Source organism: Lithobates pipiens, unplaced genomic scaffold, assembly GCF_037356315.1.
Source record: "Lithobates pipiens isolate NorthernLeopardFrog02 unplaced genomic scaffold, aLitPip1_a1.2 Scaffold_16, whole genome shotgun sequence".
NCBI lineage: Eukaryota > Metazoa > Chordata > Amphibia > Anura > Ranidae > Lithobates > Lithobates pipiens.
The window spans coordinates 643,644,799-643,671,117 of NW_027507748.1; the positions used below are offsets into that span (position 1 = coordinate 643,644,799).

At 40.0% G+C, this 26,319-nt stretch overlaps 1 protein-coding gene across 1 annotated transcript in view; it reads right to left on the reverse strand.

The window, feature by feature from the left end:
* Window positions 1–6,843: 6,843 nt before the first annotated feature.
* Window positions 6,844–26,319, reverse strand: part of LOC143984034 (aquaporin-5-like) — a 32,095-nt gene continuing 12,619 nt past the window's right edge. The window contains exons 2-4 of the mRNA XM_077484309.1: window positions 22,420–22,581; window positions 21,384–21,464; window positions 6,844–7,709 (exon numbers count right to left, since the gene is read on the reverse strand). Of these exons, the coding sequence (XP_077340435.1) occupies window positions 7,491–7,709; window positions 21,384–21,464; window positions 22,420–22,581 (462 nt within the window). The 3' untranslated portion in view covers window positions 6,844–7,490. The remainder of the gene's footprint in view (window positions 7,710–21,383; window positions 21,465–22,419; window positions 22,582–26,319) is intronic.

A 26,319-nucleotide genomic window follows, 5' to 3' on the forward strand; every position in this document is an offset into this window, starting at 1 on the left:
TGAAGAGTCCTCTATCATTGTGCTTGATGTGTCTTCTATAATTGCAAATTTTCATTGGATAAAGCTTCTTGATATGGTGACATCATCATTGTGAGGTTGCCAGTTCTTTTCTAAAGTATTGTGCTTATACTATTTCCCGTAGACAAAACCAGCATTTAATCCTTGTAGTGCTGAGAGGGCACTGCAACATGAAGATTTAGACATATCCAGAGTTCAGCTTCAAACATGACATATCCAAGATACAATTACAATTTTTAACTGGCAGAATTTAGGCTCTTATTAATCAATTTAACTGACATTTAAGGCATGCAATAATGATTAAGGAATCAGATAATAACATATAACGATATTGCTCGAGTGGCCACTGTACCATGATTTAAGAGCACTTTAGGGTGCCATGAGTGCTTTGGCAGTTTGATGAATCAGGACCTTAGCATCTGCCGTCACCACTGACCTAGTTCACAGACTCTTTATTACTAATTTCCAGGTGTGCTTTCGTTCTAGTTTACTGCTTAAATTCCACATTGCGATTATGACCAGAAAATATATTTCTTACATAGTTTAGGGTCACGGTATTAAGGACACATTTTTAATAATGGAATAAACAAATCGTTTCTGAAGTAGTAGTTTATGTATCTTTATAGTATATCTAACATTAATTTATAGTACTACATACTAGTACTAGATGGGAAGTCTAAACTGTAATAATGCTTAGTCACTCCTACATGGATAACTCTACTCGGCTCTTCAAATTTTTTTGAAATATATACTTTTAAATACCTCTTTTTTAAAGATTTTATTTTGATCACATGACCGCTGCGACCTACTCAGTGCTTCTTCCAGTCTAGACAGTGAACAAGCACTAAAGGTGTTCCTATGTCACAGTTTCTTAATGCTAACCTAAAAAGGGGGGAGTGGGGTAGTAACTTGCTAAGTATTGTTGACATTTGTTCTTGGGGGGCTGCAAAGAGATCATAACATTGTCAACCCCCCCCCCCCCCCCAAAAAAGTGATGCAATCTTTGCAGCATTGGCAGGATCAACAGTCAACACCTGAGGAAGCAAGGGGAGTGTGAAAACAAGATTTTAATGGCTGTGAAAGTGCATGATTGGTCTTTTAAAAAGAAAAATATTAATTTATCCCATAGTTATACTTATACTATATAATATTTTTAAATAATGATTATACAAAATGCATTTCTGTAGCTATGCTTTAATTCACTAAAACATCAATGGCATTCACATGTATACATACAATCCAAAAATGTATACACTACAAAGGATACATGGTATATAAACACATCGCAGGGGACACCAGAAAAAAAACTTTTCCACATAGATACTGAATCTGTCTTATTCTCCTGTACGGCACCTTTTCTGTTTTCTACCATGGCACCAGTGCAATATTTGTTTGAATTATTTAAAAAAATTCTATAAAAATATATAAAGTTTAAGAAGCAATTTAATCTACCAAAAAGTATTGGGACCCCTGCCTTTACATGCATATGAACCTTAATGGCACCACAATCCCCCTCCACCAAATTATTTGGACTAGTGCACAAAGCAAGGTCCATAAAGACATGGATGAGCAAGTTTTGGGTGGAGGAACTTGATTGGCCTGCACAGAGTCGTGAACTCAACCTGATAGAACACCTTTGGGATGAATTAGAGCGGAGACTGCGAGTCAGGCCTTCTAGTCCAACATCAGTGCCTGACCTCACAAATGTGCTTCTGGAAGAATGGTCAAACATTCCCAAAGACTCACTTATAAACCTTGTGGACAGCCTTTCCAGAAGAGTTTAAGCTGATATAGCGGCAATGGGTGGGCCAACTCAATATTCAACCCTACGGACTAAGACTAGGATGCCATTAAAGTTCATGTGCGTGTATAGGCAGGCACCCTAATACTTTTAGTAATATAGTTTATATAGAATATTAGGATGTAGATTTTGCTTTAGAGTCATATCATGGCCTGGAAGACAGATGTAAGAGATTGTTGTAAATATCTGTATTTTTTTAATTTCTTATAATTTTTCAGTTAGAATTTTAGCTTTTATAAATAGGAAATTAATTGTTTAGACTTGTGGTTGGGGGACCTTGTAAACATGCAGATGAGCTGTGCTTTTAGCTCCCCCCAACTCCCCCCCCCCCCCCTTAAGCTATGATGGGAGTGGATGGGGGTGTTGCTTTGCTTCACGTCTGCAGCAAAAATGATACAACATATTGTACTCAGCAGGCAGTAAGTCCACCGAAAGGGATGCCTTAAATCGAATAAGGAAGCTGTGTGTTTGTGAGGTTAAAGCATGCAGTGTGGAGGCATCACGTCACCTCCTCGTTGCTTGTCAACCAGCTCTTGAAAGTGCTCCGAATGCAAACAGATTTTCAAAGAAGTGGCAGTTTAGATGCAGTTCTAAACCAAGCCTTATAGTGGAGCTGTACGAAACCACACCCCAGCCTCCAAGTACAGTAGGTACTCTGTAGTGCCCATGCTTACTGCCCTTGTTCCAGACCACTGCTCCGGTCCCCACCAATGCCTCTGTAAAAATCTGTGCAAAAGAGAAACCTCCACAAAAGTCAGTTCTACCACTCGGAGATATGTGCTCCACTTGGGGACTCTTTTATTGTGCTCAAGCTCTGATGCCATGTACACACGACCAGACTTTCCAGCAGAAAACGTCCAACAGTCTTCCCGACAGACTTTCGACGGAGTTATGACATACTTCCAAACAAACGGACTTGCCCACACACGAACGGACTAAAGTCCGTTTGAAAGTCCATTCGTTTTGAACGTGATGACGTACGACGGGACTAGAAAAGGAAGTTCAATAGCCAGTAGCCAATAGCTGCCCTTGCGTCGTATTTGGTCCGTCGGGCCAGCACACAGACAAACGGTTTTCCGGATAGGAATTGAGTCTGTCGGACAGATTAGAAACATGTTCTATTTCTAGGTCCGTCTGAATTTTCTAAAGAAAAATGATTGGATTATCTGACAGACTGATTCCATCGGACCTATTCTGCCCGAAAGTCAGGTCGTGTGTATGTGGCATTAGAGCTTCATTGGGAGAGAGCATGGGAGCATACAGTCCCGATAGTGATCGGAGCAGGGGAAGGGTGTGAGAAAGGTGAGTATAGGCACCAGAGGCTTTGGCAATGGCAAGACTTCGGTCTTGGGAAACAGGGCTTTGCTTTAATGATAGTGTACAATCACAACAATCTCTTTATTCCAGGCATACCCCACTTTTAAGTACACAATGGGTTTTATTTCCTAAAGCTGGAAAGTGGAAAATCACGCCCACTTCTGCATAGAAACCAATGAGCTTCTAACCTCAGCTTGTTCAATTAACCTTTGGTAATAAAACCCGGAAGATTATTGGTTTCTATGCAGAAGTGAGGCTGATTTTGCACTTTCTAACTTTAGTAAATAAACCCCATTGTGTACTTAAAAGTGGGGTATGCCTCTGTAGGTATTTATATAGCACTGACAATTTATGCAGCACTTTACATCAAGGAGTTTACAATCTGAGATCCCTACCTGACATACAAATACGAGGACTAATTTAGACAGCAGCCAATTAACCTACTATATTGTGGAGGAACGGGAGTGGAGGAAACCCACGCAAGCACAAGGTGAACTCCATGAAGGTAATGTCCTGATTCAAACTGCAAACCCCAGTGCTGCAAAGCAGAAATGTCATTCACTAAGCCACTGTGCTATTTTTTTGTAAAATAAAATGTTATTAATTATAATATGAGTAATTTAAGTGCAGTTTAAGTGCTTTATTAGATTACCTGCTGACCCAGTGTATAGTAAATAATAACTAGACTTCTTTTGTAGAGAGTTTTATTCTCTCTTAGGAACAGTACAAATATACTCACAACAGCATTCAGTCATACAGTATTTGTAAATCATAAAGCAGCTGGCATTACACTTTCAAACATTCCATCATAAATATACACATATTACATTTAATTACATTAGGTATACATATATTTACGACAGCCTCATAAAACGAATGGATCTACAAAAGACAGGTATGGCTTTTTGTTTAGACCTTTTTATAGTAAGCATATATACAATGAAAATGTAGGAAAAGCAAAATGTTCACTTGTCCAAAAAGATTTAAAATAAACAAATCATCCCTAGGATTTTAGTAGACATGTGCATACAGAAATATTTTGTTTCGGAATTTTGGTTTCGTCTGAAAAATACATTTATTTCGTTACTCCCAAAATTCTTTTTTATTTTATTTAGTTTCATTAAAAAATGCATTCGTATGAAAATACAAATTAATTAAGGTAGAATCTGTCAATTGAAGGCTTATGGTGTCTATTGGATGTTCTAAGACGTTTAGAAGCAGCTAAACTGTACGACGCCGGGATCATACATTTCTGGTCGAATGCCCAACCCACAAGCTATACTAGAATTCTAAAGTTGTATGACTAGTAATAATTATAATTATTAATTATTATTAATAGTCAAACAACATTAGAATTCTTCTACAGCCTACGGGCGGAGCATTTGACCATAGATGTCCGCTCACGGCGATCGTATGTTTTTAGTTGCTTCGTTTAATCTTCATGTCTCTATAATGTTGAATCTTTTCTCTCTATGTCGAATAATCTTGGACTAATATAGTTTGGTTAGGCAAATTCGACTGCAAGTTCAATAGACACAGATCGCTATTGTCATCATCATGTCAAATCTTCTATCTATCTATATTGAACTGTTGTCGGAACAATATGAAAATATAATGGATACGAAAATAAAGCATTTTTTTTATTTTGGATCTTTCGGATTTCAGATTCTACGTGTCCGTCATCGTTTTATTAAAACAAACGTGAAAATCCCAAAATTCGGATGAAAATGCATTCGAACGATAACAAATGCACATGTCTGTTTTACAGTGAATTAAGCCCAACAGTGCAATAGCTCTTACCAACCAATCACTTATAACTCCTAAAGCCCAACTAACCTTTTAGTTACAATTAGCTAAATACTTTCAGGATGCAAAATAACACATCTGCAGAGTCTTACACGTTATTTTCTTTAAAAATCAACCACAGCCTGAGCAGAAAAGCCCATCCCTTGCCAGCATCCTTTAAAATCCGATACATGCTTCCTGTCAGAAAGCAGTAATCACTATGCAAAGGTCAGGCACGCTTCCTGACAGCCAAAGCTCTTCAATCTGCTGACTCAGTAGAGGATGCCACAGACCTCTGCAGGGAGATCACTGCTTTCCCACAATGAGCATCGGTCCTACTCTGGCAGGGGACAGGTTTTTCCACTTTTTTTCTGCTTTAAAAAGAAAAGAGGCATTACAAGATTAAAGTCATTGAAGATATAGCTGGCAACTTGATGGCTCCTTCATATAAATTTGTTAGTGGTGAAGATTCTGTATAGTGTATTAATAAAAAATGTATACAAAGAAGCCGTTGAGGTGTCAGCTCTTTGAAGTGAACGCCTTAGCCTGAGCGCCGGCTCCTTGCTCTCACTTCCTTTAATGTACGGTGGAGATTGGGTGAGTCCTTTTGATTACGACATTGAACAATTTTAGCTTTTATGCACCTGGAATTTAGCTAATTTAAACAAAATTTTTTATTGGGCTTTGAGTCAAATAAAAAAAAAACTATTATACCTGATTGTTTGTTATGCAGTACTGCATGCACCTCACTTCATACTGTCATGAAGAAAAACCCTTTGGCTATATAATATATACAAGTCACTTTACTCTAGGTATTTGTAACTTATGATGCCCTTTGCATTTTTTTCTGACTCCCAGTCTTTTTGTACTTCAACTATAGTACCCGATTGCTCTAATACAAAAACTAACTCCAGAGGGCTTTGCTGAATGATTCTTGCTTTATATACAGAGCTACTGCTGCACTGTACAGTTCAACATATAGTAGATGGCTGTTTGGAACTAAAGCCTCGTACACACGATTGGATTGTTGGCCAACAAAACCGTGGACTTTGTCCGAAGGGCGTTGGCTCTTGTCTTTCATACAAACGGCAAGGAATTGTCGGCCAACAAATACAAAAGTAGCGACGTACTACATTGTTTTTCAGCTCTTTAGTACCAACCTTTGGGCTCCTTCTTCTAATTTCTTATTAGTAGAAGTTTGGTGAGTGTTGATTTGCGCTTTTCATTTTGCGCTTTTCATTTTGTGCTTTTCAGTTCGTTTCTGAACAGCCTTTCGTCAACCAGCCATGTTGCGGAGGAGATAACGTGTTAATTATTATTGGCCTTGGAGTTATTGCTTTGACATTATTTTTTTGGTTGAACAATGATTTGATTTGGTATATTTTCTATATTTTTGGATGCATAGAATGCACTCGTTGATTAAGTTCTATTGGCAGATAGCACATCTAATTGTATTTGTTTTCTTTGTTTTTTAATGAACAATAAAATAATTGTGTAGAATAATACTTGGCTATGTGTTTTAATTCAAATGACAGTTTGGGAGTAGCAGTTACATTTTAAAAATACAATGTAAAATTGACAAGGGACACCAACATAGTTGTACCTTTGATCTTAAAAACTATGGGCTAATGGTGTTGTGGTAACTTGCCGCAATAATATAAAAAAAAGCATAAAGATATTATTCTTGATATCAATAGAAAAAAAAAGCCTTTGAAAAAACCGACCACTTCTGGTCTGTCCTTGCTTCTGTGCATGCGTGTTTGTACTTTTGTCTGACGGACTTGTGTACACACGCTCTGAAAATCTGCCAACACACATTTGTCTGCGTAAAATTTTAAAACCTGCGATCCAACATTTGTCAGCGGAAAATCTGACAACAATTGTCTGATGAAGCATACAAACGGTCAGATTTTCCACCAACAGCCTGTTCCCATCGGAAAATCCGATCTTGTGTACGGGGCTTTAAGATACTATGGGTCTAGTGACTCTTCTCGGACATCATCGCACATCTCTTCCCAGTAGTTCTGAGTCTGGATTTACCTACAAGTGGCCACAGGTGGGCAGACAAGGCAAAAAAAAAACCAATAGACATAACCCTGCTTTTTGTATAGTGTAAGTCATCAAACTGACATGGTATATATACAAAGAAGTACAATGTAGAGTCTAATAACCCTGACGTTTTGTGTTTATATATTGATGAATGAATAGAAGGCTATCACTGGATGCAGCACAGAAGATGATTTTGGCAAGCTGAATTGTTTGCTGAATTGATAATTGTATAGCCCGCATCCAATGGCACTGACCACCCACAGATACATCGCAAACAATGGAACCTGATTCATTATGTTTGGTTTACAAGCCTCTGAGCCTTGGGGTATAAAGTAATGGACAGTAGTGTCATATAAAAAAACACTTTAAAGCAGTACGAAACATAAGTATATTTACAGTGTATTCAGTTTTACAGAGAACTGATAATACCAAATAATTTTATCAACTTCCTTTACTGAAAGCTTCAGGTTTTGAAGGCATAAATAATAGGGTTGGTTGGTTGGTTTCAAGTCCTTTGAATTTAGAATTTCTCTGTACCCTTGGGGAGAGGGTGAGCAGAGTACAGCTCCACTGACTGCCTCTTGTGCTCTTGCTTGTTGTCCCATGCTTCCTCCTCCGGCTCATATGTTCCTTTCAAGACAGCGATCCGGTCAGACAAACTCTTGCTGTGCGGGTATAAGACGTAGTTGTATGTGAGCGAGGCCAAAACCCCGCCAACAAGGGGTCCAATCCAAAACACCTGTAGAGATATGGAACTTTATTATTAGCTCTTAAAATTCTACTCTATGTATAGGCATACATTTTCCTGTCAAATGGCATGGCAAGTGGCATGTGACCATTCAACGCCAATGTGGGGCTTGCTGGTAAATTTTTTCCATGCCCAGAGGTCATTGAAGTGTCAATGCCCAGACAAAATACAGGAGCAGTTAAAGTAATTGTACAGGAACACCTTGTAAAACAACCCACTCAATTTAAAATAAAAATAAAAGGCAAAAGATGGGAGAAGATGGACGCAGCCTGCACAGGGGCCAGCGCGAGCTTCGTTTGCAGGTAATATGTCATATAATGGGCTAGTATGCCATGCCATTATGCTTTTAATTTGCAGGGCTTGCAGGGAGCAAAAGAGGAAGTAAAACACATTGGGGGAGAAGCAGAGGAGCTGAACCGGCACAGAGAGGTGGCGTTTCTGGAAAACGAAACGGTATATAAGTGGGGGGCTGTGCTAGATTACTTTCCTGGAGTATTTACTTTTTCTAGCAAGTTTTAGGCAAATTGCAAGTGAATAAAAAGTTATTTATGGAAAGGAAAAACTGCATTTCAAATTATTGATTGTTTTTTGTTTTTACCTGCAATTAGTTAGTGGCAGTATCTTTTTAATTAACATTCTCACAAAACGGGGCTTTGTGCATGAAGAATTTGAAAGGTTTATTGCAGGTGAATTTTTTTTTTTGTAAATATGTTTTTTGGTAGGGAGGGGGCTTGCATTCCCTTATATAGGTTATCGTTTAAATCTTTAGCATCTGTTTAAGTTTAAATATCAGTTTTGAGCAAACTGACTTTTAACTACCAATGATAATTTTGGATTATCCTTACAATACCTTTGAATTTCTATTTTTGAATAATTGTTAGCCCTCTGGTACTTTTTAAATAGCATAAAAGCAAACTGTTGTCAAATGAATGAAGCTTTGTTGCAGGTATGAATCATTATAATGACAGTCCTCATTATAAATTAAATACAAGTCATAAAGAAAATTATTAGTTTATGTATGGAAAGGAAGTACTGTATTTACAATAATAGATTTTTTTGTGTTTTTACCTGCAATTTCTTTTGTTGGTGACAGGGTATTTTTAATTAACATGCCTGATAATATGCCTGAATTTACACGCACATGAACTTTACTGGCATCCTAGTCTTAGTCCGTATGGTTCAATATTGAGTTGGCCCCCCCTTTACAGTTATGACAGCTTTACCTCCTCTGGGAAGGATGTCCACAAGGTTCAGGAGTGTGTCTATGGGAATGTTTGGCCACTCTTCCATTCATGTTCTATCAGGTTCAGGACTTTGTGCAGGCCAGTCAAGTTCCTCCACCCCAAACTTGCTCATCCATGTCTTTATGGACCTTGCTTTGTGCACTGGTCCAAATCATTTGGTGGAGCAAGGATTATGGTGTGAAGTTGTTTTTCAGAGGTTGAGCTTGGCCCAATAGTTCCAGTGAAGGGAACTCCTCCTAAGGTGTAAGCATACCAAGACATTTGGACAATTTCATGCTCCCAACTTTGTGGGGACAGTTTGGGGATGGCCCCTTCCTGTTCCAACATGACTGCGCACCAGTGTACAGAGCAAGCTCTATAAAGACATGTATGAGCAAGCTTGGGAACTTGATTGGCCTGCACAGCATCCTGACCTAAACCTGATAGAACACCTTTGGGATGAATTAGAGCGGAGACTGTGAGCCAGGCCTTCTCATCCACATCAGTGCCTAACCTCACAAATGCCCTTCTGGAAGAATGGTCAAACATTCCCATAGACACACTCCTAAACTTTGTGGACAGCCTTCCCAAAAGAGTTGAAGCTGTTATAGCTGCAAAGGGTGGGCCAATTCAGTATTAAACACTACAGGACTAATGCCCCATACACACGGTCAGACATTCTGACCACAAAATCTGACAGATTTTTTTCTGACGGCTTTTGGCCCAAACTTGTCTTGCATACACACGGTCGCACAAAGTTGTTGGAATTTCCAATCGTTCTGAACGAGGTGACATCAAAAACGTACGCCAGGACTATAAACGGAACAGTAGCCAATAGCTTTCATCTCTTAGTTTATTCTGAATATGTGTATGTGTGTATAGGGCATTAGACTTGGATGCCATTAAAGTCCATGTGCGTGTAAAGGCAGGTGCCCCAATACTTTTGGTAATATCGTGTATATGAGTTGTCGTTTAAATCTTCAGCATGTGTTAAATTTGAAATATACGTTTTGAGAAGACTGACTTTTAACTACCAATGATAAATCTGGATTATTATTTTTGAATGATTCTTACCACTCTGTTACTTTTTTTTTTTAATAACATAACAGCAAACTGTTGTCAAATTAATGAAGCTTTGCTGTAGGTATGAATCATTATAATGACAGGCCTCATTATAAATTAAATACAAGTCATAAAGGAAATTATTAGTTTAAGAAGGGCGAGTGTATATTTTAATAAATAAACTATGATCATTATACTGTATGTAACAGTCTTTAAATCTGTATTTACTGCTTTGCCGTATAAGGGGCCTCAACGTTTTTATTCAATATGGTGCTGTATGTCATAATCTGTACCACATGAATAATTTAATTATCGATGTTCTCCTTGTATACTATCATTACAAATACATTCATCTGTAAAAATAAAGTTAATGATGATAAAGAAATGTACACTGATGCAGTTATTTTGGAAACCCATAAAACATATGGGATTTGCAATAAGTATATCTAAACCCCAGCTGATTTTTTCATTTTGGATGGAGTAGAGAATGGTTAAAGCCCAGTTAGTGTATTTTTGCTATCTTTATCCCACGGGGGTGAGATGATTCTTCACATCCTATCCCAGATTGACCTTTTTATCCCAGAGGAGCCACTTAAATCATTTTCACGTCCCAAGAAACTCCTGCTAAAACCTGTTTATTGGGAGTCATGGGGGAAATATGCACTTATGCACCTTCCTGCCCAGACCAATTTTCAGCTTTCAGTGCTATCACATTTTGAATGACAATTGAGCATTCATCCGACGCTGTATCCCAACAAATATTTTATAATTTTTTTTCCCCCACAAATAGCGCTTTCTTTTGGTGGTATTGGATCCCCACTGTTTTTTTTTTCTCTGTGCTACAAATAAAAAAAGACTGAAAATTTTGAAATAAAAAAAAGTTTTTCTTTGCTTCTGTTACAAAATTTGTAAATACTGTAAGTAAGTTTTCTCCTTCGCTGATGGGCACTGATGAGGCTGCGCTGATGTGCACTGATGAGGCAGTACTGATTGGCACTGATGGGCACTGATGATGCGGCACTTATATGCAGCACTGATGGGCACTGATAGGCGACACTAATAAGCAGCACTGACAGTCACTGATAGCACTCATGGATGGCACCGATGGGCACTGATAGGTGGCACTGGTGGGCACTTATAGGCGGCACTGATGGATGACACTGATAGGCACTGATGGGTGGCACTGATAGGCACTGATGGGTGGCACTGTTAGGCAGCACTGATCAGGGGGCACTAGCAGGCATCACTGATGGGCACAGTGCCATCCCTATTGGGTGCTGATTGGCATACCTGGTGGTCCTGGGTGGGCATCCATGGTGGTCCTGGGTGGGCATCCTCGGGGGGGCTGCACTGATAATCAATCAGTGCAAACCCCCCCCCCCCTTGTCAGGAGAGCAGCTGATCTGTTCTTCGATACTCGCGCCCATTAGTGCGAGTGGAGGGAAATCCAATATACGGCTCTTCCTGTTTACAGTGTGATCAGCTGTGATTGGACACAGCTAATCACATGGTAAAGAGCCTACGTCAGAGGCTCTTTACTAGGATCAGAGATGCAGTGTGTCAGACTGACACACCACATAACCAATCGTCATGTCGCACGACCCTGTGGGCGCATGCTAGAAGCTTATCCTGCTGGACAACCACTTTGCGCACGTCATATTGCTATATGGCAGGCAGGAAGGGGTTAATATACCAAAGTATACTAAGCCCAGAGAAAGTAAGGTAGCTATAATTCTTAGAAATAGACCCACAATGGCATCCCCTGTATTTCTCTCAGTACGGGTTCTTTTCATACATTAGATACACACATAAGTGGGAGAATTGGGTTATAAAGGTATAAGAAAATTTCCCTGTCCTCTTCATTTATAAGTATTAGCACCAGGAATTGTTGATCCAGGACATTTTCAATTGCCTTACAACATAGATGAACTACAAAAATGGAAGGGAATTCTAGTTCTTTACTGGATGAAGAATTAAATAGGTTCTTCTCATGGTTTGAGGTTGTGTTACCAAACCAGGATATAAGGTGTCCTTTAGGTCCAGTAAACTGTACACTCACTACACAGGAATATTAGGGGAGGCAGTTGTTTAAGGCTATAAATACGAGGAAATTATCAGGTCCAGATGGAATCCCAGGGAGAATAGTCAAGGCCTATGCTGATCAATTAGCTGGAGTCTTTGCCAAGATCTTTAATCGATCACTATCATCTGCTGTTGGTCCGACATGTTTAAAATCAGCCACTATTATTCCAATTCCAAAAAAGTAAACTGTGGGAAATTTAGACGATTATAGACCAATAGCAATGACCTCAGTACTAATGAAGTGCTTTAAGAGGTTGGTCTTGAAATATATCAAAACTAGATTACCGGGTAGTTTAGATCCTTATTAGTTTGTGTATAGGGCAAATAGAAGCACAGAAGATGCAATGCTTTAGCGTTGCATGGGGCACTTAGTCACCTGGAGCATTCGGGAAACTACATAAGGATGTTGTTTATAGATTACAGCTCTGCCTTTAATGCTATCATTCCAAATTGGTTGGTTGAAAAAAATGTAAAATCGGATTTGCCAAACTTTAATTGTTTTTGGATAAGGAATTTTTTGGCCCACCGCTCAAAGGTGATCAAATTGGATAAGTTTGTTTCTTCCAAGCGAGAAATAAGTAGTGGTGCACCGCAGGGTTGTGTGTTAAGTCCCTTTCTCTATGCGCTGTACACATATGACTGCACCCCCAATTATGAGACCAATATTATAGTTACGTTTGCCGATGACACTACCGTAATCGGTTGTATCACTGGAGACGATGAGGAGCAATACAGGAGAGAGGTTGATAGGATAGTGGAATGGTGTACAGCGAATAACCTGATCCTAAACACAAGGAAAACAAAGGAACTGATTGTAGAAGGAAGAAACAGGCCTGAACCAGCACCACTTCCCTTTTTGCAATTCGGCACTGGGTCGCTTTAACTGACAATTGAGCAGTCGTGCAACGTGGCTCCCAAATGAAATTGGCGTGTTTTTTTTTCCACAAATAGAGCTTGCTTTTGGTGGTATTTGATCACCTCTGTGGTTTTTATTTTTTGCGCTATAAACAAAAATAGAGTGACAATTTTGAAAAAAATGCAACATTTTTTACTTTTTGCTATAATAAATATCCCCAAAAATTATATAAAAAAACATTTTTTCCTCAGTTTAGGCCGATACGTATTCTTCTACATATTTTTGGTATAAAAAAAATGGCAATTAGCGATTATTGATTGGTTTGCGCAAAAGTTACAAAATAGGGGATAGTTTTATAGCATTTTTATTAATATATATTTTTTACTAGTAATGATGATGATCAGCGATTTTTATAGTGACTGCGACATTATGACGGACACATCGAACATTTTTGACACATTTTTGGGACCATTGTCATTTATACAGCAATCAGTGCTATTTAAATGCACTGATTCCTGTGTAAATGACTCTGGCAGTGAAGGAGTTAACCAATAGGGGGCGGGGAGGGGTTATGTGTGATGTGTGTTTGTTTTTTTTTACTGTTGGGGGACGTGGCTTGGCATGTGACGTCACTGATCATCTTTCCCTATAACAGGGAACAGACGATTGGTGACAGTCACAGTAGGAAGCACGGGGAGAGGTTTGTTTGCACAGACTTCTCCTCGTTCTTCAGCTCTGTGACAGCGGTGATCGGGTCCACGGGTCCCGCGGCCACGGTCAAGGAGCTCAGGAGCTCGCGACCCATGGCTGGGCACTTAAAGAGCCACGTACAGGTACGTGATTGTGCCCAGCTGTGCCATTCTGCCGAAGTATATGTGCAGGAGACGGTCCTTTAGCAGTTAAAGGCGTGTGCGTGGAGCTGGTCTCTTACCTTTAAGTTTTTGGGAACAAGCATTTCTAAAAACGTATCATGCACAATCAACGTTAAAGCGTTAAAACGAGAAATCGCAACACCAGTTACAGTATATTCTTTGCAACTCCTTAGGAACAATGGCTTGGGAAGGAAGGTACTAGAGACCTTCTATCGCTCTGCCATTGAGAGTACATTAATGTATTGTATTCTAGTTTGGTATCCTAGTTGTACGCAGGCAGATAAAAATGCTCTAAAGAGAGTGGTTTGAGCAGCGCAGAAAATTGTAGGGTGTGAACTTGTTTCTCTAGAAGAAATATATGAGACTCGTTGCCTTTGTAGAGCAGGGAAAATAGTGAGAGACCAGACTCATCCTGGTTGTCATTTCTTTGAATTGTTGCCATCTGGGAGACGATTTAGGATTAAAACAAGGACAAAAAGATTTAAAGCGGGGTTCCACCCTAAAGTGGAACTTCCGCTGATTGGAACCCTCCCCCCCTCCGGTGTCACAATTGGCACCTTACAGGGGGGGGAGGGGGGTGGAGATACCTGTCAAAGACAGGTATTTACACCCACTTCCGGGCATAGACTCCCGTGGGAGTCTATGTCATTTCCTGTCCTGCCGCGCTGTCTGCTGGGACACACACGGGTCCCAGTGACAGCGCGGACAATTCCTATTGCGCTGCGCGACTCACGCATGCACAGTAGGGAACCGGGAAGTGAAGCCGATTCGCTTCACTTCCTGATTCCCTCACCTAGAATGGTGGCGGCAGCAGCCGAGAGCCGAGCGATCGATCGGCCTCGGCTGCCGGCATCGCTGGAACCCGGGACAGGTGAGTGTCCATTTATTAAAAGTCAGCAGCTGTAGTATTTATAGCTGCTGGCTTTTAATATTATTTTTTTTAGGTGGAATCCCTCTTTAAAGAGAGCTTCTTTCCCAGGGCTATTATGGCTATCAATGCAGGGATGAAATGCGGTCACATAGTCTTATTTTATTGTTTTGTTTAGTTTTTTTAATACTTTTATAATACAGGGACACTTTTATATATAGTTTTTTTGGTATAATTAAATCATGTGTGGTAAATGCATGGTTGATAATTGTGATGTATGAATAATGTTTGCAGTAGAAATGTAATTTCATTGTGAATTTGTTTTCTACAATGACAATAAAGCTTATCTTATCTTATCAGGAAGAATTTATTTATCCTGTTGGAGCAAATTTCACCATGCTTTATAGGGTTTTTGTTTGCCTTTCTCTTTCTCTCAATTGTGGCTATAGAGTTCTGGATATAGAGGTTTTCAAATAATATATGCATTATTATTTCTGTTGGTTGATCTTGATGGACTTGTATCTCTTTTTCACCCTGGCTACCTATGTAAAATTTCTATGCATGATTTAACCAGAAGTGGAAATGGTCCCTTTACCAAATAGGCCTTCTCGTACCACACAAATCCAGGATTTCTTTAACAAATTATAACAATCTTTATACTGGACTGGTTCCCATTTGTCACTCCAGATGTCAGTGTTTTTTCATTTTTAAAATTCACTTAAAATGTATCTAAAACTTTCTTTGTTTTGGATGGAGTGGTGAGGGGTTAGAACTATTGTCAGGTTTTTATTGCTGTTGGTATCCTCGCTATGGAGATGCGCTCCCTCTTCATGACCTCTATTACCAGGTCTAAAAGTGATGGATAATGCAAAAATCCAATATTTTGAGTTTGGAGCTCCGCCGTGACCATGATCGCGGGTCCTGCAGACTCGATGTCCGCGGGCATACCTGCGATCGTCTCACGGTGATGAAAAACGGGGAGATGCTAATATGAACAAAAGCATCTCCCCATTCTGCCTACTGACACTGTCACTGATCAGCTCTCCCTGTAATCGGGAGCGCTGATCAGTGACGTGTAACACAAAGCCCCTCCCCCCACAGTTAGAATCACTCCCTAGGACACACTTAACCCCTACAGTGCCACATAGTGGTTAACCCCTTCACTGCCAGTGACATTTTTACAGTAATCAATGCAATTTTTTAGCATTGATCGCTGTATTAATGCTAATGGTCCCAAAAATGTGTCAAAATTGTCTGATGTGTCCGCCATAATGTTGCAGTCATGATAAAAATCACTGATCACCGCTATTACTAGTAAAAAAATAAAAATTATCAATAAAAATGCCATAAAACTATCCCCTATTTTGTAGAAACTAACTTTTGCACAAACCAACCAATAAATGCTTATTGCGTTTTTTTTTTTACCAAAAATATGTAGGAGAATATGTATCGACCTAAACTGAGGAAAATTCTTTTTTTTATTTTTTTTTGTATATTTATTATAGCAAAAAGTAAAAAATAATGCGTTTTTTTTCAAAATTGACACTTTTTTTGTTTATAGCGCAAAAAAATAAAAACCGCAGAGGTGATCAAATACCACAGGCATTTCCAAAGTCCGGTTTTGAACGGCCCGCCTGGTAATCTAAACATATATCTTTTGTGGCCCCCGACGATCTCCCAGCACCGGGGCCACAAAAGATATATAGTCTGGCTGCATTGGAGATAGGAGGCTGTATGAGCGCCGTGCACGCAGGAGTATTTCCTGTTTACACGGCAGCCTCTGTAATAGGAAGTCCCATCTCCGCCATTGGACGACTGTTCTGTCCATCAAAGGAGGCGGGACTTTCTCTTAAAGAGGCCGCTGTGTAAACAGGAGATTCTCCTGTTCTTTGGCGCTCGTCCAGCCCCCTCCATTTCCCCTCCAAGGCTGCACTGATGGCAATGGTAAGTACATTCCTGGCTAATGGTGGCTGCATTCCTGACTAAAAGTGAGTGAAATCCTGGCTAATGGTGGCTGCATTCCTGGCAATAATGAGTGAAATCCTGGCTAATGGTGGCTGCATTCCTGGCTAATAGTGAGTGAAATCCTGGCTAATGGTGGCTGCATTCCTGGCAATAGGGAGTGAAATCCTGGCAATGGTGGCTGCATTCCTGGCTAATAGTGAGTGAAATCCTGGCTAATGGTGGCTGCATTCCTGGCTAATAGTGAGTGAAATCCTGGCTAATGGTGGCTGCATTCCTGGCAATAGTGAGTGAAATCCTGGCAATGGTGGCTGCATTCCTGGCAATAGTGAGTGAAATCCTGGCAATGGTGGCTGCATTCCTGGCTAATAGTGTGTGAAATCCTGGCTAATGGTGGCTGCATTCCTGGCAATAGTGAGTAAAATCCTGGCAATGGTGGCTGCATTCCTGGCTAATAGTGAGTGAAATCCTGGCTAATGGTGGCTGCATTCCTGGCTAATAGTGAGTGAAATCCTGGCTAGTGGTGGCTGCATTCCTGGTAATAGTGAGTGAAATCCTGGCAATGGTGGCTGCATTCCTGGCTAATAGTGAGTGAAATCCTGGCTAATGGTGGCTGCATTACTGGCTAATAGTGAGTGAAATCCTGGCTAATGGTGGCTGCATTCCTGGCTAATAGTGAGTGAAATCCTGGCTAATAGTGAGTGAAATCCTGGCTAATGGTGGCTGCATTCCTGGCTAATGATGGCTGCATTCCTGGCTAATGGTGGCTGCATTCCTGGCAATGGTGGCTGCATTCCTGGCAATGGTGGGGGCTGCATTCCCAGCAATGGTGGGCGCGCAGATGGGCACTGACCCTTATTTTGCTTCACAGTTATTAATTTAAAATTTTAAGTTTTTTTCCTGAAACTTCCCTCTTATTCGCCAATAAATACGGTATATCCAAATAACACGCCCGAGCTCATCTCTTCAACACACACAGCCACAAAGGCAAGAGAATTCTTGTTGGGCCCTGTATTAGTGTTCGAACGAACACACTTAGACCGACTTTTAATGGTTCAAAGAATGTCAGGCAAAATGTTCGGCCCTCGTGCATGTTCACTTAATCAAATCTGGCCCTCTTTGAAAAAAGTTTGGACACCCCTGAAATACCACCAAAATAAAGAATTATTGGTGGGAGAAAAAGAATGTAAATTTTGTTTGGGGGCCATGTCGCACGACCGCGCAATTGTCAGTTAAATCGAAGCAGTGCTGAATCGCAAAAAGTGCTCTGGTCAGGAAGGGGGTAAATTCTTCCAGCACTAAAGTGATTAAAGAACAACAAGTAGTTGACTCAAATGGCTAAAAAAAAATAAAAAAATAAAACTAACAGAGGTTTTATCTATTTCTTTCTCTATCCAAGATTTTCAAAAATGTTTTGTAATTAGATATACTTTGAGTCCCCTAATAATGTAGTGCATATCTTCAATATTTCAAAAAGCAAAAAAACTATACAATTATAGGACATCATTCTTGGTTATTTTACATCTCATAACATTGTTTGATAAGGATATATTTCAATACAAAATATTGGCACACGCAAACATAGAATAAGCACCAAAGCTTTTATAAAATATAAAAGTCTACAAAAAATATATATTTGTTTACCTCTAAGGAGTGTTAAAAGCTAACATGCATCAGATGTATTAACTTCTCTGAGAACTAACATTAAATGTGTGCATGTTTTTAGCGGAACTCCTGCAATAAGCTATTGTAAATAATCCACTTAAATAAATATGCTGTGTGTGTACTGTGCCAAAGGATTTGCAAGGCTGCTCAACTAGTCCTGCAATACAGCCATCCCTGCAAGGCAGCACAGCCAGGCTATGTGGTTTGGTCCTAGAACCACCCCCAAGGCTCTGAGTGGGAAATAAAGAATGAGGCTGCCCCTGTGCTCTCCCCTCCTGTAAACATGTTCACAGTCTTAGCCCTTGTACACACGATCGAAGATTCCGACGGAATGTGTCCGATCGGAGCGTTTTGTCGGATATTCTGACTGTGTGTGGTCTGCATCGGACTGTTTCCGTCGGAATATCCGTCGGACAAATTTTCCAACTTGTCGGAAATATTTTCCAACAAAATGCTCCGATAGGACATATTCCGATCATGTGTAGAGAATTCCGATCGGACAAAGTGCCACGCATGCTCAGATCAAATTCCTACATCAAAGCTATTGACTACTAGCCTGAACGTATTCCCATCGTAACGAAATTACGTCATCACGTTCTGAAAGATCGGATTTTCCGACAACTTTGTCCGACCGCGTGTATGCAACAGTTTCGGACAAGATCCGTCGGACAAAATCCGACGGACAAAATCCGACGGATTTGGTTGTCGGAATCTCCGACCGTGTGTACAAGGGCTTAGACTGACAGCACTGTGCAATGCAAGAGACCCCTGATAGGCTCAGTGAGTTATGGTAGTTGAATCAGCCTCACTTCTATTTGCCAAGGGTTTGATAAGTTTAAAGGTGAATCCCACTGAAGGTCATATTGGGCAAATTAAACTACTGTCAAAAAAGCATGAGATCGTGGACACTTTTAATAAGGAATATGCACCAAAGCAAAAAGCAAAAAGAAATAATTGTTAAAAATACTATACAATTTTGTGCAGGTTCAAGGGCAACAATGTATATATACAAATAAAATGCATGGGGGATGCCGTAAAGCTGCGCATGGTGTTACAGAAAAGTATGATTTTTTTAGACTGTCTTAGCATACTTTGACCATGGATATTTGGTTGTGGAATTGATTTTCTTTTTACAATAAGCTTGGCTTACATACAGAAGCAGCTGGTCCAAACAAGCTATTTCCTTCACTAACTGCTACAGTGTCTCTAAAAGCTGTATGTATTGCATGTAACTTCAGCCACATACAGTACACAGTGCTGGGTTCTGGCAGAGAGACAGAGACTTCTCATCTCACACCTGGAACAAAACAGAATTTGGCTGAGCGGTGTCAGCCATTCATAGGCAGCTTCGTATTCTGTAAATGAATACAAAGCTTCCTCTGATCAGAAACAAAGTATAATTTCCTAATAGATCCTAATCTCTCTCTGTGCAGTATTTCAGCCTTCCCAATACTTTTTCTCTACCAGCTTCCAATGTACAGATTGTATAGCTGCTCTGCTGCTCCCTTTTAAAGTGAGGTGACTGGCTTAACTAAAAGATCCCTTATTGATCCGTCTAAGGCTGTTGTCCAGTATTTTTAAGGCTATGCAGTGAATTACAGCTTTTAAAAATTTCTACCACATGAATCTGTTCTTAAATTTGGCATGTCTGTGGATCTCAAACCTACAGTATTCGCCTAAGAACCTATAGTAGCAGCAAACCCACACCTCATCTCTATCAGTGAATCCCTTCCTCCTCCAGTTCTAACACCTATTTGACCTTCCCTATAGAAGATATTGATCATGTAGCCTCTATAGCAATAATCATAGTAGAGGATATGTAAAGGATTGTATCATCATCCAGAAAAGTAGAGATATGGAGATCGGTGGCTTAGTCCCCAACCAAGCTTACCTTAGAGAACAAGGGCAATTGGACTATCTTGGTACAAATTAAACAAAAATAAATTCAAATGTATGGACAAGTATATAGAAACCAAATACAGATTAAAAGCATGGTGACATGGTAACAGGTATCACCAAAATAATGGTCCCCAAACGGGGAAGATCACAGTGGCATAGTTGATCACTGATAACATCTCAACTTTGCAGTCTAATGCCCCCATCTATAACCCTGGCAGACACAGGATGTCACCAATAATCATAATAATCATTGGTGACGTCCTGTGTCCTGCGTCTGCCAGGGTTATAGATATACTCCTGACGAAGAGGCATTAGACCGCAAAACTAGTTGAGATGTTATCCATGACCAACTATTCCAATAGATCTTTATATATTTTTCTATATACTTGTTCATTCATTTGAATTTATTTTTGTTTCATTTGTACCAAGATAGTCCAATTGCCCTTGTCCTCTAAGGTAGACTTGGTTGGGGACCAAGCCACCAATTCCCATTCCCTATAGAAGGAAGATGCTTATATATAACTATTCTCAGGACACTCCAGTCCAGTCATTTGATCAGTTGGCTTAAAGGAAGATGATAAAAAACTGACAATGGATGCCCCATAGTAAGCCTATGAGTTACATCACCTCCCATGTATTCCATCTGTTGTTGGCGCTCTTTCCTTTCCCCTGAAGCTGGCTACTGGGGAGTTCACATGACTGGACTGACCACCCTGAGATTGGGTAAGTCTAAGCATCTTTCCTCTACAAGGTCATTAAGGTCATAGAGTAGGAGTTGAGGGGGGGGGGGCAGGGGGGGGGGTTGGGAGCTGATTTAAACTGAGTTAAATTTAGCCTGGACTTCCACTTTAAGAAAGATTCAGATTATAATTCTAGTTGTATATAAAAATTACTAGTTCATGAATAGATAGCAGGATTAAAAAGTATTGTATATGTATATCCCAGTATATATATAACCCAGTAGCTCAACTATTATTTTTTGTTTCTTGATTATTACATTTCATTATTTTACATTTTTATAACTCTATAACTATCACTGCAGGCTCTTAACAGAGAACAATAACATCAAGCATGAAGCGTTCAGAAGATGAATAGGTTATTTTCTCAATCCCAGGAGAGTAAACTTGATTTAAAGGTTCAAATAAAGGCATGACTATGTAGGGAAATAAGTCTCACCCATTGATCTTTGAAGATTCCAGTAATGGCTGCAGGTCCCAGGGATCGGGCTGGGTTCATGGAACATCCTGTGAAATAGATCTGTTGGAAGAAATAAACAATTTTACTCTACAATGTCATTGATACCATCAGAGAGTTCATCTGGTATATGTTTGACATGAAAACACACGATAAAATGTATATATATTTTTACACCAATAAAAGGGAACCTGTCAAGAAGCAAAATGCCTACAGTATGTAAACTGGCAGTTGCCATTCTTTGACTGCTGGTTTCAGGGAGAAGACATCATGGAATTCAAGAGGGTCATATTCAGAATATGACAGCTTTCATCTGATGCTTCTCCCACAGTCATTTTAATCTGTGACAGAAACCCTTTGTGCTGTATGTATCAATTGGAGTTACTTCTCAGCTACCAATCAGCAGTAGACCTGTCCTGAAAGTATGAACCTGATTAGTGCTATAACTCCAATTGTTAGTAAGAACAATAATACATGATTTGCCTTGATGGCAAAAGCATTTGCCTCTCTCTAGATAGGACTATTTAGCAATAAGGGATATGGGGAAGATACAGTATTAAAAAAAGGATTTTGTTTTGCATTTTATCTATCCTATTTAAATGTGGGTAAAGGCCAAAACTTTTTTTTAGTATTCGATATAATGAAAACGTGTTTAAAGGTGTATATTGTTGTCTGTGCCCCCCTGAAAAAGTTTATCTTCTCTGATTGTCCTGGTGGCCACTGACTTCAGTATAGAAAGTGATGGAAAATCTAAAATTTTTGAGAAGTCAACACAGCGATGGTATTTTTCCATAATTTTGAGGAATTTCCTCTCACTTTATGTCATTTCTCTAGGGCAGAACATGTTGTGGTTTTTACTCTTCCCAAAATATAAAAAGGTTTTGGTTTTATACACTTTAATATATTATAAAATATATATTGATTAAGAAATGTATGCCCTTGAGAAAACCATTCCTAACCACTCCTAATTTTTAATCTCATGAAGAATGCAGATGCAAGTAATATTACAATCTCTTACCCCCAAAAGATGCCCCAGGGTCACTGAAAGTCCGATGGACAAAGCTGGTGAACCAACATTGTCAGTCCTTCTGCCGTCTGTGGATGCGAAGATACAGAGTACAAGCTGGAAGGTCAGCAATAGCTCCACAACAAGAGCTAAGCCTGAATTTCCAGAGTTCACCTGCAGAGAAGAGAAAGTCCCTTACTAAACTGGATATCTACATAGCCATCTATAATGCAGCCTTATGTCTATAAGACCATAACCATAATGTTTTAGAAGTACGCTATAATTGACTGTAGCTAAAAATAGTTAATCACATTTGAAAGGACTTGTTCTTCAGTTCAATTCTTCAGGGCATTTGAATTGTAAGAGGTGTCACTTCTTCAGTTCACTTTTTCAGGGCAAGTTGTTTATAAGAGGTATGAAAAAGACCATCTTCGCCAAACTGGAACAACATCCCTGAACTGGAGTGGGGCCTTATGTAGGCTACCTAACACCAAAGCATGGGATTATGTAACTAGAACCAGTTTGTTCCACACTTTAACACCTCCCATCCTGTTCATGGACAGCTATCATCTGTCTTAAAACATTCCATGGTTTCTGGATTAAGGTGTTTAAGCTCATGTAAATGTAAATCGCAGCCCGAAACACAAAAAGTAGTACAGAAACAACTGAAACAACAATTGCCGCCAATTTGACATGCGATTTGATAAAAGTGTGAATATACATGCTGGGGTATCTTCCTGACATTCATCAGAAGTTGAACTGAAAAATTGGCTTGGATAAACTGGAAAACATTTTCAACATTACAGAACAAGGCCAGCTGAATGTGACTATTACTAGCTTTACCATGACCTGAATAAATGACAAATTTCACAGATAGATTAACTATAATCACTCTTGATTAAACATTATCTTAAAGCAAGATGTTACTAATTATTTGTGTTCGCTCATATAAACAGTTTTGTATATAGAGTGGCTATATAAGAGAATGTATATGACAAAGAAAACTGAAGGTTCTACATATAATCAGCAGCCAGAAGAGGAATGCTTAGAGTGGTGGTTTTGGGATTGGGGACTGCTAGCACCAGGGTCTGGAAAGTGGAGAACATCTTAATGTGCTGACAAAGCTGTAACCACTTACCTAAAGTATATGTTGAGCCCAAGTATTGCCTTTAGTTTAGATAGCATGAGAAAGATATGCAACCTTTGCAAGGTTTTTACTGTGACTTTGTTAGAGAGTTATCACTTCACTTATTATTTTGGTGACAATAGTTTGACCAGAAAGGAACTGATGGGAAATCTGCAATAAGGATGCAGACTACAACAAAAAGCTGAGATTCAAGCCTTACCCTACTCTAACAATTACAAATATTTTTTATATCTGTCTGGATTGTTGTTGGAGATTTCTCCATGCTTCTTGTCTGTGAACACTGTTGTCACTGTGACAGGGGGTGAGGGATAATCTCATGGAGCCCCAGATAGCTGTGTAAACTTCACAGAGGTTCTAATCCTTCTCCACTCTATCCAAAACTCAGAAAAAGTTTTGGATTGAGAAATCTTTTTAAAACAGAGCTGTATATATTCTGTAAATATGAATTTAGAACAGAACCTTAGTTACATATACTTACATAGTAGGCGAGATTGAAAAAAGACACAAGTCCATCAAGTCCAACCTAGGTGTGTGATTTTATGTTAGTATTACATTGTATATCCCTGTATGTTGTGGTCGGTCAGGTGCTTATCTAACAGTTTATTTAAATTATCGCTGCTCCCCACTAAAACAACTGCCTGTGGAAGAGAATTCCAAATCCTTACCACTCTAAGCCCTTGTACACACGGTCGGACATTCCGACGGAAAATGTCCAATCGGACCGTGTTGTGGGATAACCCGACCGTGCGTGGGCTGCATCGGAACCGTTTCTTTCAGAATATCCGACTTTGTACGATCGTTTGTAGAGAATTCCGATGGAACAAAGTGCCACGCCTGCTCAGATCAAATTCCTAGACCAAAGCTATTGGCTATTAGCCTGAACGTAGTCACGGCGTAACGAAATAACACCATCACGTTCTGAACGATCTGATTTTCCGACAACTTTGTCCGACCGTGTGTATGCAACACCAGTTTCGGACAAAATCTGTTGGACAAAATCTGACGGATTTGGTTGTCGGAATGTCCGACCGTGTGTACAAGGGCTGACAGTAAAGAACCCTCCACACAGTTTAACGTTATACCTCTTTTCTTCTAAATTTAGTGAATAGCCACGTGTCTTATTAAATTCCCTTTCACGGAAAAGTTTTATCCCTATTGTGGGATCACCAGTCCAGTATGATATTTTTACGTAATCTGTCAAACTAATAGCTCAGTCCTATAGATTACAGAGGGAGAATGTGGCTCTTCCTGTGTAATCATCAGTAGTGATGGACGAACGTTTCGCCCGGCGGTCGTTTCGCGGCGAATTTCCGACATTCGCGGTCCGCACGTTCGAACGCCTTTTTCCGTCGTTCGCCGCGGCGGACTTACGTGTTTAATGTATACAAGAACTTTAACCTTTGGTGACACGTTTATCATGTGATACAGGACAGCCAATTGAGACATGACAGCACATGGACACTTGTACATTCCCCCTAACCTATAAATACACCCGATCCGGTGGCCATTTTACATTCTTTCTTCTGTTACGATAGGGACAGGTTCCTGTGTGGAGTAGGGAGAGATAAACCACTAGCTATTTGGTACACAAAAGTTCTTTTCAGGACTGGTATAGGTGTTAGGTGTTGATAGGTTTGCTGTGCTGCTGATTCTTGCAGCAGCCTGAGTGTCTTTTGTTAGTTTAGAGAAAGGGAAAGGACGGTGTATGCTACAGGGACAGCCAGATTAGTCTTTCATCATCATCATCATCATCATCATCATTAGCTGTTACTATCAAGGTCCACAAAAGAGCTGTTCCAGTAACCACTAATCGTTCTCTTTTTTTGCCAATTTGTATAGGGACAGGAAGGAAGCAGTGTTGTCAGGCAGTGAGGGTAATTTTAAAGACTTGCTGTTATTATTAGTTCCACAAAGGTTCTTTTCAGGACTGGTATCAGTGGTACAGTAATAGGCTTGTACATGTATAATATTCTTTCTTCCAAATATAGAAAGGATATTATACTTGACTGCTGCCCTTCTGCTGCAGTCTGCTAAACATTCACAACTCACTTGTTCCACAAAAGTTCTTATAAGGACTGGTAACTTGGTATAGGGTGCTACGGTACATAGGCTTGAGTGCGGTACAGTCTGCTGTTCTGTAAGGACCGCTATCGGTCCACAATAGATAGGGTTGACGTGCACCACTGCTGACCGCTGCCCTATACTGCAGCAGTCCTTCAGCGGTATAGGGACTGACGTACAGTCTGCTAATCACTAACACACAACCTGCTTGTTCCACAAAAGTTCTTATAAGGACTGGTAACTTGGTATAGGGTGCTACGGTACATAGGCTTGAGTGCGGTACAGTCTGCTGTTCTGTAAGGACCGCTATCGGTCCACAATAGATAGGGTTGACGTGCACCACTGCTGACCGCTGCCCTATACTGCAGCAGTCCTTCAGCGGTATAGGGACTGACGTACAGTCTGCTAAACACTAATACACAACCTGCTTGGTCCACAAAAGTTCTTATAAGGACTGGTAACTTGGTATAGGGTGCTACGGTACATAGGCTTGAGTGCGGTACAGTCTGCTGTTCTGTAAGGACCGCTATAGGTCCACAATAGATAGGGTTGACGTGCACCACTGCTGACCGCTCACCTATACTGCAGCAGTCCTTCAGCGGTATAGGGACTGACGTACAGTCTGCTAATCACTAACACACAACCTGCTTGTTCCACAAAAGTTCTTATAAGGACTGGTAACTTGGTATAGGGTGCTACGGTAC